This window comes from Notechis scutatus, chromosome 1, assembly GCF_049901735.1.
Source record: "Notechis scutatus isolate UNSWTSFEM ecotype Mainland chromosome 1, rNotScu1.2, whole genome shotgun sequence".
Lineage (NCBI taxonomy): Eukaryota > Metazoa > Chordata > Lepidosauria > Squamata > Elapidae > Notechis > Notechis scutatus.
Genome location: NC_142009.1, coordinates 30,558,978 through 30,571,848, shown reverse-complemented (window position 1 = coordinate 30,571,848; position 12,871 = coordinate 30,558,978). Strand labels below are relative to the sequence as shown.

The 12,871-nt window shown below is 38.0% G+C and overlaps 1 protein-coding gene across 2 annotated transcripts in view; it reads right to left on the bottom strand.

Moving 5' to 3' along the window:
• The window catches only part of C1H8orf74 (chromosome 1 C8orf74 homolog), a 33,257-nt gene extending 30,938 nt beyond the window's left edge, over positions 1-2,319 (bottom strand). Inside the window, exon 1 of one of the 2 annotated variants that reach the window (XM_087960363.1) lies at positions 2,257-2,319. In XM_087960363.1, coding sequence (XP_087816489.1) covers positions 2,257-2,304 — 48 coding nt within the window. In that variant the 5' untranslated portion in view covers positions 2,305-2,319. The remainder of the gene's footprint in view (positions 1-2,256) is intronic. The other variant, XM_026671440.2, reaches the window with a different exon arrangement.
• Between the last annotated feature and the right edge of the window lie 10,552 nt (positions 2,320-12,871).

Genomic DNA, 12,871 nt, shown 5'->3' with positions numbered 1-12,871 from the left:
AGTAATCAAATTTGAAAATACTGCCTATAATCCACTGGGAATTAATCGGAAACATGTGATTAATCCTCCATAGCTATTTTACACAACTAATATAACAGACATTACTACTCTTTTGCATTTTAGTACTTAATGACTATAGGCCTCACAGTTTAAGGATTGATATTATAGTATAGTTAGGCCAGTGGTGGGATTCAAATTTTTTTACTACTGGTTCTGTGGGCATGGCTTGGTGGGCGTGGCAGGGGAAGGATACTGTAAAATATCTAGTCAGAGGTGGTATTTTCCGGTTCTCCGATCTATTCAAAAATTTCGCTACCGGTTCTCTAGAACTGGTCAGAACCTGCTGAATACCACCTCTGAGTTAGGCCATGTCTAACTGACAGATTGGATGCCAAATTGTGATTTTACTACAGATTTTATTTATTATTTATTACTTCATTCTAGAATTTTTAACTGGATATTCCTTGAATATTTTTATTTGTTCTGGTCTCTAGTCTTTGACTGTAACAAACTTGATTTGATTTGATCTGCCTATAATACTAATTCATTAGTTTAATTCTGCTTGAGTTGGACCACTCCAAATTATGGACATTAATAATCAGTTTTTAAATATATATAGAAAAATCATAATCAAACTGGAACTGTTTAAAAACAATGTGTCTTTCCCCCACCTAGTGATGTGTTGTTGCAGTATAATTGTATTTCTATGATTGTGATTTTTTGGGGGAAAAACACTAACCCACAACAAAATACGAATGGCAAATTTAGTAAACAAAACACAGGTTTAAATCTCTACTTTGCCACTGAATACATGAAGTGACTTTAGGCCAGTCACATTCTTTGTCTCTGTGGACAATCCCTTATGCCAATTTGAGCTGGTGAGTTATGAAAATGTAATAAATGGATAAAGGTTAGGACAGTGATAGCAAACCTATGACATGTGTGTCGAAAGCAAGATGCCATTATGTTTTGGGTGACACACTTGTATTTGCCAATACCTATTGGGTATTCTTGAAAGCATGCCCTGTTCCTCATCAATTTTTGGAGGTTGCCAAGGCTGCACGAGAATGGCTGCCTCCACAGCCTCTAGAAATCGTGCAAAAACGAGGCATGCTTTTGGGCAATGTGTGAGGCTGCACAAGAAGGGGGTGTGCTCTCACACAACCTCCAACAACACGCAAGTGGGCCTCTGCAACACATAAGTGGGCCATGCTCTTATGTGAAGTGTGCTTTTTTGTGGTTTTTGGAGGTTCCAGAGTGATGCATGGCAGATCCTAGGGAGCAGTGGGCTGCGTGGCCCTTGCACTCTACTTCCTCAGTGCAAGAAGAAAGTCCTCAGTGAGTACCACTGCTCAGGGTGGCCTAGATGTGCGTGGGTAGAAATTGTTTCTCTTTTGTGTGTGTGTGTGTGTGTGTGTGTGTGTGAGAGAGAGAGAGAGAGAGAGAGAGAGATGGAGACAGACAGACAGACAGAGAGAGAGAGAGAAAGAGAGAGGGAAGGAGGGAGAGAGAGTGTGTGTCAGTGTCAGTGAGAGAGGGAGTCAGTGTTTCTGGCAACTGCCTGAATAAATCCCAACGGTTTTTTGGGAAAGATTTCAAAAGTGGTTTGCCATTGCCTGTTTCCTAGGACAGAGGGAGGGAGGGAAGGAGGGAGAGAGGAGTCGAGTCCATTTTTTTCTGAATTTTTGACATGCCAAGCCCAAAAGGTTTGTCATCACTAGGTTAGAAAATGAAATATCAAAACAATCCAAGAGACCAGTAATTAATTGCATTATTCTTAAAGAAAAACTTCTGCCATCAAGGTCAACCTCTCATATATAAACACATTAAAAAAATCCAGCATGAAAAGCCCCTCTCTGGGTTTAAAATTGTCACATCAGGGCAAATTGTAACATTCAACTGCACAGTCAGAATCTGGCTGAGGCATCTTCGGCTACTTTAATCAATCATCTCCTAGTAGTTTTAAAATCAAACGACACTGTGCAACAGCATTTTTTTAAAAACTGTTTTCTTGGTCAGAATAAAGTAAAAAAACAAAATAAAACAGTGAAGAAAACCAGAAAGTTTACAAATGCAAGCCTTCAAGATTTCTCCAGGAAACAGGCAGGAAGGCATTTGAAGCCTTATTTAAAGGCCCTCCTGGTTTCCATGGGGATGGAACTTGGCAAACTACAATATTATATTTCACCAAGTTTTTCTGGGGCTCTCCCTTCCCCTCTACCACAATCACCTTAAACTTTTCCCTGTCTTTTTTACCTGCAGTTGAAGGACAGCTTTAACACCCTCCGCAGTTAAATTGGCCATCCTTCCTGGATTGGTTGCTAGGAGACGCTGGTTTACGATGCAAAACCCTGGAAGAAAAGGTTCTATTACAAAGACATACTTGCATACTCCCTTCCAAAGCGCGGCTCTTATGGCAGTCCAGTCTTTTTTTTTTTTTTTTTGTAAGTTTTATTTGAGTTTTCACAAAAAGAAAAGAAATACAAGTAAAACATCTTTTTTGAAAGCAGCATAATCCCGGGTTACATTTCTTCATACAGACGCAAATTCAGGTTCATGCTCATATTTATATTCTATTCCATATCTTATTACTATTTTACATTTTCTACATAGCTTCTCCCCTCTTTTAATTTTCTTAATTTTATTTTATTTATTCCATCTCAATTCAAATCATTGTATTTATATTTTTTGTCTGTTCTGTTTCAATTGTCTATTATCTTTTCTCATTAAACAAAATTTCTCCTGTAGTTACTGATGGGAGTATGACGCCTTTATATCTTTCCCCTAAAATTATAACACTCAAAATAATACATAACTTCCATTCGGATTCTGCTTGGTACACTCTTAAACTACACACTGTATTCTTGAAAAAAGATAAAGTTATAAATGTATAATATAATTAAAACAACAATCCATTCCAATTCAATTCTATCATTAATATTAATATTCATTAAAATCTTAACATTTTGCACTTTACTTTTCAAATAGATCTCATACTTCTATGGGAACAATTATGAACTTTCCATAGTTAATTCCCCCCCCCCTTCACTTATATTTTATAAAACATTGACTGATTAAAATGTTCCCGTTCCTTCCTAATTCAATTTTCTCATTTATTTTATTTCATTTATTTTATTCACAAACATTTCACTAAATTACACTGACTATTTTATCCCTCTTTTTAATCATATGTTGTTTCCAATTTTCTAAAGTTATTTCTATTACAAATATAACAATACAAGCTTATGTACCTTTACAGAATCCCTTTTTCAGTTAGATTTTCACCCATTATCTCTAAATAGATCCTGTTTCTTTATATCTTGCTCCGGACCTTTGTAACTTCTTTTCCTTTCCTTCTTCCCTCTCTTCTTCTCTCTCCCCTTTTTACCCCTTTGTCTCTCTACCGCTATTTCCCTCTTTTGCATTCCCCGTTTCTGTTGCTTTCCAACATTATATTTATTTTTCAAATTATTTTTCTTTTCTTTGGTTGTTTTTTTAAGTCTTAAGTTCTCCATTCTCTTTCTCCCCTTTCCTTTTTCTTCCCCACATAGAATTACTTCTTCATTAAAGATGGCTTCTTCTTTGTCCCAGTCTTCTTGTTTTACAGTCTTTTCTTGTTGTTTCTTATAGTTCCAGATCTCCATTTCTAAGAATTGGAAAACGAAGCCAAAAGAGCCCTTCCCTTCTTGTGCATCCTCTTTGTATTTTTCAAGTTCCATTTTCGATTCATCCAAAAGTGATGTCATTGTAAAAATTTTAAACAACCACCCAATTAATTTTAGTCATTCAAATATAATAACCAAAAATCCAAAAGTCACCAAGCAATCCAAATACACACAAGCTGTTTCTTTTTACACTTTCTTTTTTTTCACTTTCTCTTCCTGGGGTTAATATTTAGTTGCAAAGTTTCAGTTAAAATGTATCTTTTAGAAGTCTTATTGAAATTTTACTTTAGATTCTTTTGAAGTCCAGGCAGTCTCCTCCCTCTTCCAGATCCTGCCCTTATTCTTTTTCTCTCCCCTCCTGCTTATAGAAATTTTTTTTTTTAATGTCCAGAAATCTTTATTGTCCCTTTGGCATTTAATTGTATTTTCAGCTTAATTGCCTATTGATGCCAAAGCGGATTTTTCCGATTTCTTATTTAGGTCTCTTAGCTGTCAGTGTAAGGAAGGAGAGAGAAGAAAAAAAAAAAGCCAAACCTTTCCCTTTTCACTTTCTTTCGCTGCTTCCGACTCTTCTTTGTGAGCGATGTTATCTTTTGTAAATTTAAAATTCCAGGATACCTTAGTTATTGCTTTTTCAACTTAACCCGGTCAGCCAAAACTTTCACTTCTTATCTTCCTCCTGCACGTTCTTTTCCGGTTGAGTACTTCTTTGAGGTGGCCATTTCTGACCACCGCTCCTACTGCCTTCGGGAAAGGGAGTTTGGCCAGCTCAGGAGGAGAGATGCGGCTCTCCTCGACCCTGCTGATGGTCTCCCCCCTTTTCGCCACCTCTACGGTGTGGCTTAGCCCCTAAACCAGCCGGCTCGGGGAGCTCCAGCAGCGAGCCCAGGCAGAAACCGCACACGATCGCGGATTCCTGTCTGTCGCCAAAGCCCTTCAAACTGGAAGTCCCTGGCAGCCCAGTCTTAACTTTTGTATCTTGTGTTCATCTGCCTATCAAAAGATTCGATGGAGATAAAAAATCTGAGTTTTTCAGTTACTCATTTATGAAATGCTTAGATACATATGTATGGTGGAGATTTAAAGTTGTAGTGACTTACTGGTATCCCATGGGCATGATTTATGAGCCCCCTCCATGGTACATGTGCTACCAGTCACAGCTGGTAGCTTCAGATAGGGTTTGAATGCCTGAGCCAGATTGCACAGGATTTGAGAAAACATGCACGGCAGTTGATATTGTGGCTCTTGGACAGAAATGCCTTCAACCCTAAGACTTCTATTTTAAATATTAACTGCAGCCACTGAGCATTAAGAGCCGAGTGACTGAGAATTAAACAGGGAATTCTGATTCATCAGCTGGAAGACTAGGAAGGCCTTGTGCCCATGATTGGAAAGGCTGATCTGGTTCTGTAGCACCTGAATTTGCAGAGAAATGTAGACAGCCCAGTGCTCTTGTACATAAAAACAAATCCTCTCACTAAACAACAAGCAAAACACAACAGCAGATCAGAAAACAATGGTGTAATGTAGGATTTGAGGACAGAGATTTTATGTTTGTTTTATGTAGCGGAATATTCCACAATAGTTTGAAATGCTGCTACGCTGGCAGCTATGTGTGCTTACCATTCGGTGTGTGTGATATTATTAGTTGCTGTTAAGCCTGAATTCCCCAATGAGTGTTAAGGAAAACAAACTAAACAGAATGTGTAGCGTAGTCAGATAGGAAGACAGGTAAATGTGTGAGATAAGTTTGTATTTTAGTTAACACGCAGTAAAAAACAGATACGCTTGTGCTATCAAAAATATAGTTTATTCCATTAGGAATTATAGCATAATCAAAATAAACGGTCCATTAGTCATGTATCATTTCAGTCAGTCCAGTCGAGGATACTCAATTTGCAAAGTCCGTGTTGAATAGCCAATGTCAGTTCACTTACAATAAATCAGTCCGTATTATCTCTTCTCTCCGTTGAGAAATCAACACTCCTTTCTCTCCTCCATTCCAGTAAGGAAAAACGCAGTCATCAATCCATCCAGTAATTAGGGATCATTAAGCCAGAGAGAGAGAGAGATGCAATTGACTTGCTTCTTTTATGGTGCTTTTACAACCACACCCTTAATTACATTCTTGTAGTTAAAGTTACACACACTTTAACCAACAAAACATGATAACATATTTATTATTTTTACCCAAACCAGTTAGGGTAAACAATGTTATCCCTAACAGTTGCCACTATGCTTCTGGGTTTAATTCGATGTGCTGGTTTGCAGTGGTGGGATTCAAAACAATTTACTACCGATTCTGTGGGCATGGCGTGACTTGGTGGGCATGGCAGGGGAAGGATACTGTAAAATCCCCATTCCTTCTCCACTCCACTAACCTGCTTTCCAGCTCCATTCTCCTGTGCAAGGCAACAAAAGAAGATCCAGCCGATCAGCTGGGACTTGGGAGGCAGAGAATAGATGGGGATGGGGCCAATCAGAAGTGGTATTTACTGGTTCTCTGAACTACTCAAAATTTCCACTACTGGTTCTCCAGAACTGGTCAGAACCTGCTGAATACCACATCTGGCTGGTGTCATCTTTAAAACCCTTCATGATTTGGAGCTAGGTTTCTTCCAGCACTCTCTCTCCTCGGTTGTATTTACCTGTCCTGTCGGATCCAAGAGGAAAGGAATACTCTGGGTCCTGCCCATTAAGGAGTAACATTTGGTGGGATCCAGAAGGAGACCCATTTCTACTGAGGCATTCACACTCTGGAATATCATTCTCCTAGAGTTTAGTCTTGCCCCAATCCTGCTGTATTTCTGCAAAGCCTTGAAGACATGTCTTTTTTTTTTACTCCAAATGTAGGGCCCTGGGCATGTAATTCCAATCACAGCACTGGAAAATCTTTTGTGGCAACTTTGTAATTCTAATGGATGGCAGGAAAAGGGCATCTGTGAGGGAGAATCAGCAAACAGGAGAGGCTGCTTAACTTTTCCCTAGCTATACATTTCCTTTCCTATTATTTTACTCCTTCCCCATCTTAAGGAAGATTGAGCAGAGGAGGCAAAATATGATGACCTGAGGAAGGAGGAAAAGCAGGCAGAGGAAAGGTTATATAAGGTCACACGTGATATATGACATCACCATACTAACGACATAATTTATGTGAAGGTATTATGACATATGGCATCATTGTGCCTTATATCCCACACTTATGTTCTTATCCATGCTTTCTTTGCCAATTCTTATGCTCTTTCAAGAATCACAAATTATGAATGAACACTTTAAAAAGTAAAGTGTTCATCCTAACTGTGAAATTCAAGGCATCCTTATAACATCTCTTGGCTTATCCCTTATCTCCAATAATGAGGTACAATGCTGACCTAACAGGCAGAGGTTAACAAATTTTCAAATTATAGTACCTTACACTGTATATTATTATATGCATCTAAAGTTAATTATACACAGAAGGATATCTTTATTTTTCTTACATAACCATTTTTTTCTAGAACCAGAGCTGGTTATCATTTGGCATCAACACATCATCAGCATTATTTTACCATCCCCACTACCACTACTGCTACTTTCCTATGTCAACTTCAACAGGCATCTTCTTCTGGCCCTAGGAACTGCAGTTTTTTTTGTTAAGCAGACAGGTCTAAAGTCTCCTGGCTAAGCAGGTTTTCAGATTAAGCAAGCTGATTTTCCTCAGGAAGGAGAAACTGGGATCTTGAGCAATGCTAAAGCAACTATAAACGATATGACCAGCAGCATTTCCTAGCTTATACTTCATGAGCAAATCCAAAGCCCTGAAGCCAGAATTTCCTCATGATAATCGTCCAGATCCTACTCTATTGTATATGATGGGTTGCAGCAAACAGACTTTAATACTTGATGTGACCACAAAATGCTGATTTCCACCAGGGATAATACTGCCTTCTTTCTTATTTTTATTTGCTTTCTGAATTATTTAATCTATTCAATTGTCAGAGTTTTACTATTTTTTAAAATATACAGCAGTGACCAAACATAGGTAGCTGGCCATAATTTTATTCTACTTTATAAGATTTTATTCAATAAATTATGGTACTTACGCTAAATAAGCTATACTGTATGTCTATCCATATCCTTGCCCTTAATAAGTTTCTTCATACAAATTCCATCAAGCAATATTTCCAACTCAGGATTTATTTATACTTATTTACTTCATCATGTTTACATGGTGATACAGAATCTTTGACAGCACAGGTATGGGAAATAATTTTTTGGATTGTATTTCAATTTTGATGTGGCTCAGGTTGCAAAAGATAGAACCCCCTGTAATACTTGCAAAAGAGGGACATTGCCTGAGTTCCCCTTTCCATTTGCCTACTCAGTCCTATGGAAAGACATCACTTGAAAATGCTGCAACTATAGTGGTCCTGCAAGGAAACCCAGAAATATTGGCAAAAAATCAGAAAATGGTTGGAGGAGATAACCAAAGAACAAATCGAATACAAACCAGAGTTCTTCCTACTAGGGATCTCTGACAAACATTTACCCCAAAAGATGAAATATGTAACAATTCATATTTTAACTGCGGCCAGATTAGCGTTCGCTCAGTGTTGGAAATCACCTTATACACCTACAGAACAAATGGTTATCCAGAAAATATGTGATTGTGCAGAAATGGGCAAATTAACTATAGCACTTAAAAATAGCCTTCAACATTTTACAATAATTGGAACTCTTGGTATAATTGGTTAATCCAGAGATAAACTGCTTAAAAGACAATGGGTAATTTAAGCATAGATATCGATAAGATGTGCGTATTCAAATTAAATTAGGAGAATTGGATCTTGCAGAATGTCAAAAAGGATATTGTCTGTTTTTAAAAGTATTCTTTATTTCTTTTTCTCTTTCTTTGCTTCTTCCTTTCTTTTAAATCTCTTCTTCTCTTCTCTTTCCGGTTCGTAAGGCCGAGTGTTTTTCTTTCTTTCTTTGTGTATGTAATGTTGATATGTTTTTAATTGTAAATTTAATAAAATTTATTTTTAAAAAAAGAAAAGAAAATGCTGCAACTCTATATTTTCATTCAAAAGTGTTTCTCCTGATTATGAGTTATGTCCAGAACAATGTGTGTGTGTGTGTGTGTGTGTGTGTATTTCCTCCATAGATTACTTTTCACTGTCAAAGTCAACAATTTGAGTAACCGAGGTTAAGTGAACCATGGGTTAATATATTCCGCAATTGCACTTAATGTCATTCAAGGGAGCAAAATGCTGAAGCTGAAAATCCAATCAGCAGTACTGGCTGCCTCTTGCTATTCCTGGAATCTAAATATCTCTGATTACGAAAGACTTATCCTTTCCCTCCTGCCACGTATATCTCCTTCATTCCTCCTCGTATAGCCAAGCCGTACAAGTAAAATACCAGCAGGAGCCAAGGAAACCTTAGACACAAGGGAAAGTATCACTTAAGGAACCCCGCACCAATTAAATTTAAAAGGTTTCTACACCATTTTTGCACTAAATATTGATGGTACCTATAATACCTATAAATATGATTTTAAAATACAATCTTAATTAAAGAATCTGCAAATAAGATCAACTGCAAGAAAGAGAGGGAGAGAGATAAAACCACAAAACTCAAGAAATGCAGAGAGACACACATTTGTGTTAGTAAATTTCTCTAAGAAGAAATTTTAAGAGTGAGTATCTGGCCTGAAAAAGTTGTCCCCTTTCTAGCCAGCTAATTTGCTAGACAGTTAAGAACCTGGGTTGCTGATTTTACGCTGTGCAGTTTAATATTTGGAAAAGACATTACACACATAAAAATAGATGGTTATAATAAAAGAAGGTAGGACTATCTTCTGGAGGGCAGGGGACTTAACTATAATCCCTGGTATCTGAGCATTTCACATATATGATCAGTAAGTCTTGCAACACCTTGTAAAATAGGTCATATTTTTGCTCCGAAGTGGACCTATGCCTTAAAATGATATACCCAAAGCCATCAAATCATGTAACTGCTAAGCAGCAAGAGGGATTTAGAGATTCATTACTGCATTCATTCTTGCAGTTATATTCTTGGCTTGCTGTATTCAGATGACTGAAAGATAATGAAGATGACACAAACTTATCTTTTATTGGTGAAGGGCCAGGAATAGAATCAGTGACTGAAATTTTAGCCAAACAGAAAAAGGATCCTAATCAATAGTTAAAGTATTCAGCAGCAAAAACTAGTATTTCTGGTTTGTTAATGTTACCTTATTTATTCATCTATTTATTTGCCTCAATTCTTTGTTGTTAGTTGCGAAGTCATGTCTGACCCATCGCGATCCCATGGACAATGTTCCTCCAGGCCTTCCTGTCCTCTATCATCTTCTGGAGTCCATTTAAGCTCATGCCTACTGCTACAGTGACTCCATCCAGTCACTTCATTCTCTATCATCCCATTCTTCTTTTGCTCTCAATCATTCCCAGCATTAGGCTCTTCTCCAGTGAGTCCTCCCTTCTCATTAGGTGGCCACAGTATTTAAGTTTCATCTTCAGGATCTGGCCTTCTAAAGAGCAGTCAGGGTTGATCTCCTCTAGGACTGGCCAGTTTGATTGCCTTGCAGTCCAAGGGACTCACAGGAGTCTTCTCCAGCACGTTCAAAGGCCTCAATTCTTTGGCACTCGGCCTTTCTTATGGTCCAACTTTCACAGCCATACATTGCAACTGGAAAAACCATAGCCTTGACTATACACACTTTTGTTGGCAGGGTGATGTCTCTGCTTTTAGTAAGCTGTCTAGATTTGCCGTAGCTTTCCTCCCCAGGAACAAGCATCTTTTAATTTCTTGACTGCAGTCCCCATCACAATTCAGAGACTTCTGCTGGCTTATGTAAGGGTAACACCAAATAAAAATCAATATAATTATAAAGAAAAAAACCCTCACAATCCCATCCAAATAAAACTACAAATGTAAGAGAATATAGCTTAACAAAAAGAAAAGGAGAAGGCTGTGCAGAACAGCTCAATATTTAGACACTTTTAAAATGTTAACAAGGAAGGGGCTAGCCTGAAGTCAACCAGGAGGCTACCTGACAGCATCAGTGCTGCCATAGAAATGCAAATCTTCCTCACTTCAGCCCTCCTAGACCTCCCAAATATGTGGGATCAGTAGCAGTGCCTCTCTGCTCAGTTGAATTAATTGGGTCAGTACTGGTAATACTAGGAATTTCTGTACATCTCCAAGTACCAAACCATCAAGGACTTTTAGATTAAAACTAGCAGTTTAAATTGTACTCCAAAGCCAATGCAGGATCTCCAAAACTAGTCTTAACAATTAGTACAAAGACAATACACTGGCTATTGCATTTTAGATTTACCATAGTTTTTAGATAGTTTTTAAGAATAGAAAGTGTTACAATAGACAACAAGGTGGCAATAGCAGCATGAATTAATGTGGCCAGGTCCTCTTGTTCCACAGGTAGAATTACCACTAATGCCTCAACCAATCATGTCACCATCCCAAACCAGGGCCTGAGCTCTAAAGGATCTATAGGCTTCCTATGGATAGATCTGCCACAAGCTTCTGTATCTTCCTAACAAATGGAAGATTGGAAGCTAGTCAATGGTGGTATGATGATCATTGATCTGGAACTTGGCAATAATATTCTGAAATGAAGAATCTGAATTAAGTAACTCGGGAAGTGAGGAATTGGATTAGATGATTTCCAAGCTCCTTCCAACTGCGTAGCTGAACCATGCAAGAGAAAGAAAATTCAGGAAGGCATGGCCAAAGTGAAACATGACTACTTTTTCATACCTTTCTGCAAGTTCCTTGAAATGTTATTTTAACTTTTGAATAATATTTCAAAGTGGAACATTCTATCAGGGATTTCAGAACCATTTACAGAAATTATGGGCTTTCGGTTTGAGTTCCTTCGGCAACAGACAGAAATCCACGATCATGCGCGGTTTTGGTCCGGGCTCGCCGCTGGAGCGCTCCGAGCCAGCTGTTTTCGGGGCTAAGCCACCCCATAGAGGTGGTGAAGAGCGGGGAGACTGCCAGCAGGGTTGAGGAGAGCCGCATCTCTCCTCCTCAGGTGGCCATTACTCCCTTTCCCGAAGGCGGTTGCAGCGGTGGTCAGAAATGGCCACCTCAAAGAAGAACTCGACCAGAAAAGAATGTGCAGGAGGAAGATAATAAGTGAAAGTTTTGGCTGACCAGGTTAAATTGCAAAAGCAACAACTAAGGTACCCTGGAATTTAAACTTACAAAAAAATAACATCGCTCCCAAAGAAGAGTCGGAAGCAGCAAAGGAAAGTGAAAAGGGAAAGGTTTGGTTTTTTTTCTTCTCTCCCTTTCCCTATACTGACAACTAAGAGACTTAAATAAGAAATTGGAAAAATCTGCTTTGACATCAACAGGCAATTAAGCTGAAAATAAAACAAAATGTCAAAGGGATAATAAAGATTTCTGGACACTAAAATTTTTTTTCATAAGCAGGAAAGGAGAGAAAAAGAATAAAAGGGCAGGATCTGGAAAGAGGGAAGAGACTGCCTGGAATTAAAAAGAATCTACAGTAAAACTTCAACAAGACTTCGAAAAGATACATTTTAACTGAAACTTTGTAACTAAACAGTAGAACCCCAGGAAGAGAAAGTGAAAAAAAAGAGCAAAAAGAAACAGCTTGCGTGTATTTGGATTACTTGGTGATCTTTGGATTCTTGGTTATTGCATTTGAATGACTAAAATTAATCGGGTGGTTGTTTAAAAATTTATACAATGGCACTACTTCTGGATAAATTGAAAATGGAACTTAAAAAGTACAAAGAAGATGCACAAGAAGGGAGAAGTTCTTTTGGCTTCATTTTTCAATTCTTAGAAATGGAGATTTGGAACTATGAGAAACAGCAAGAAACATCTGCAAAACAAGAAGACTGGGACAAAGAAGAAGCCATCTTTAATGAACAAGTAATTCTATGTGGGGAAGAAAAAGGAAAGGGGAGAAAGAGAATGGAGAATTTAAGACTTAAAAAAACAACCAAAGAAAAGAAAAATAATTCGAAAAATAAGTATAATACTGGAAAGCAACAGAAGAGGGGAATACAGAAGAGAGAAATAGAGGTAGAGAGACAAGGGGGTAAAAAGGGGAGAGAGAAGGACAGAGGGAAGAAGGGAAGGAAAAGAAGTTACAAAGGACCGGAATAAGATATAGAGAAACAGGGCCTATTTAGAGATAATGG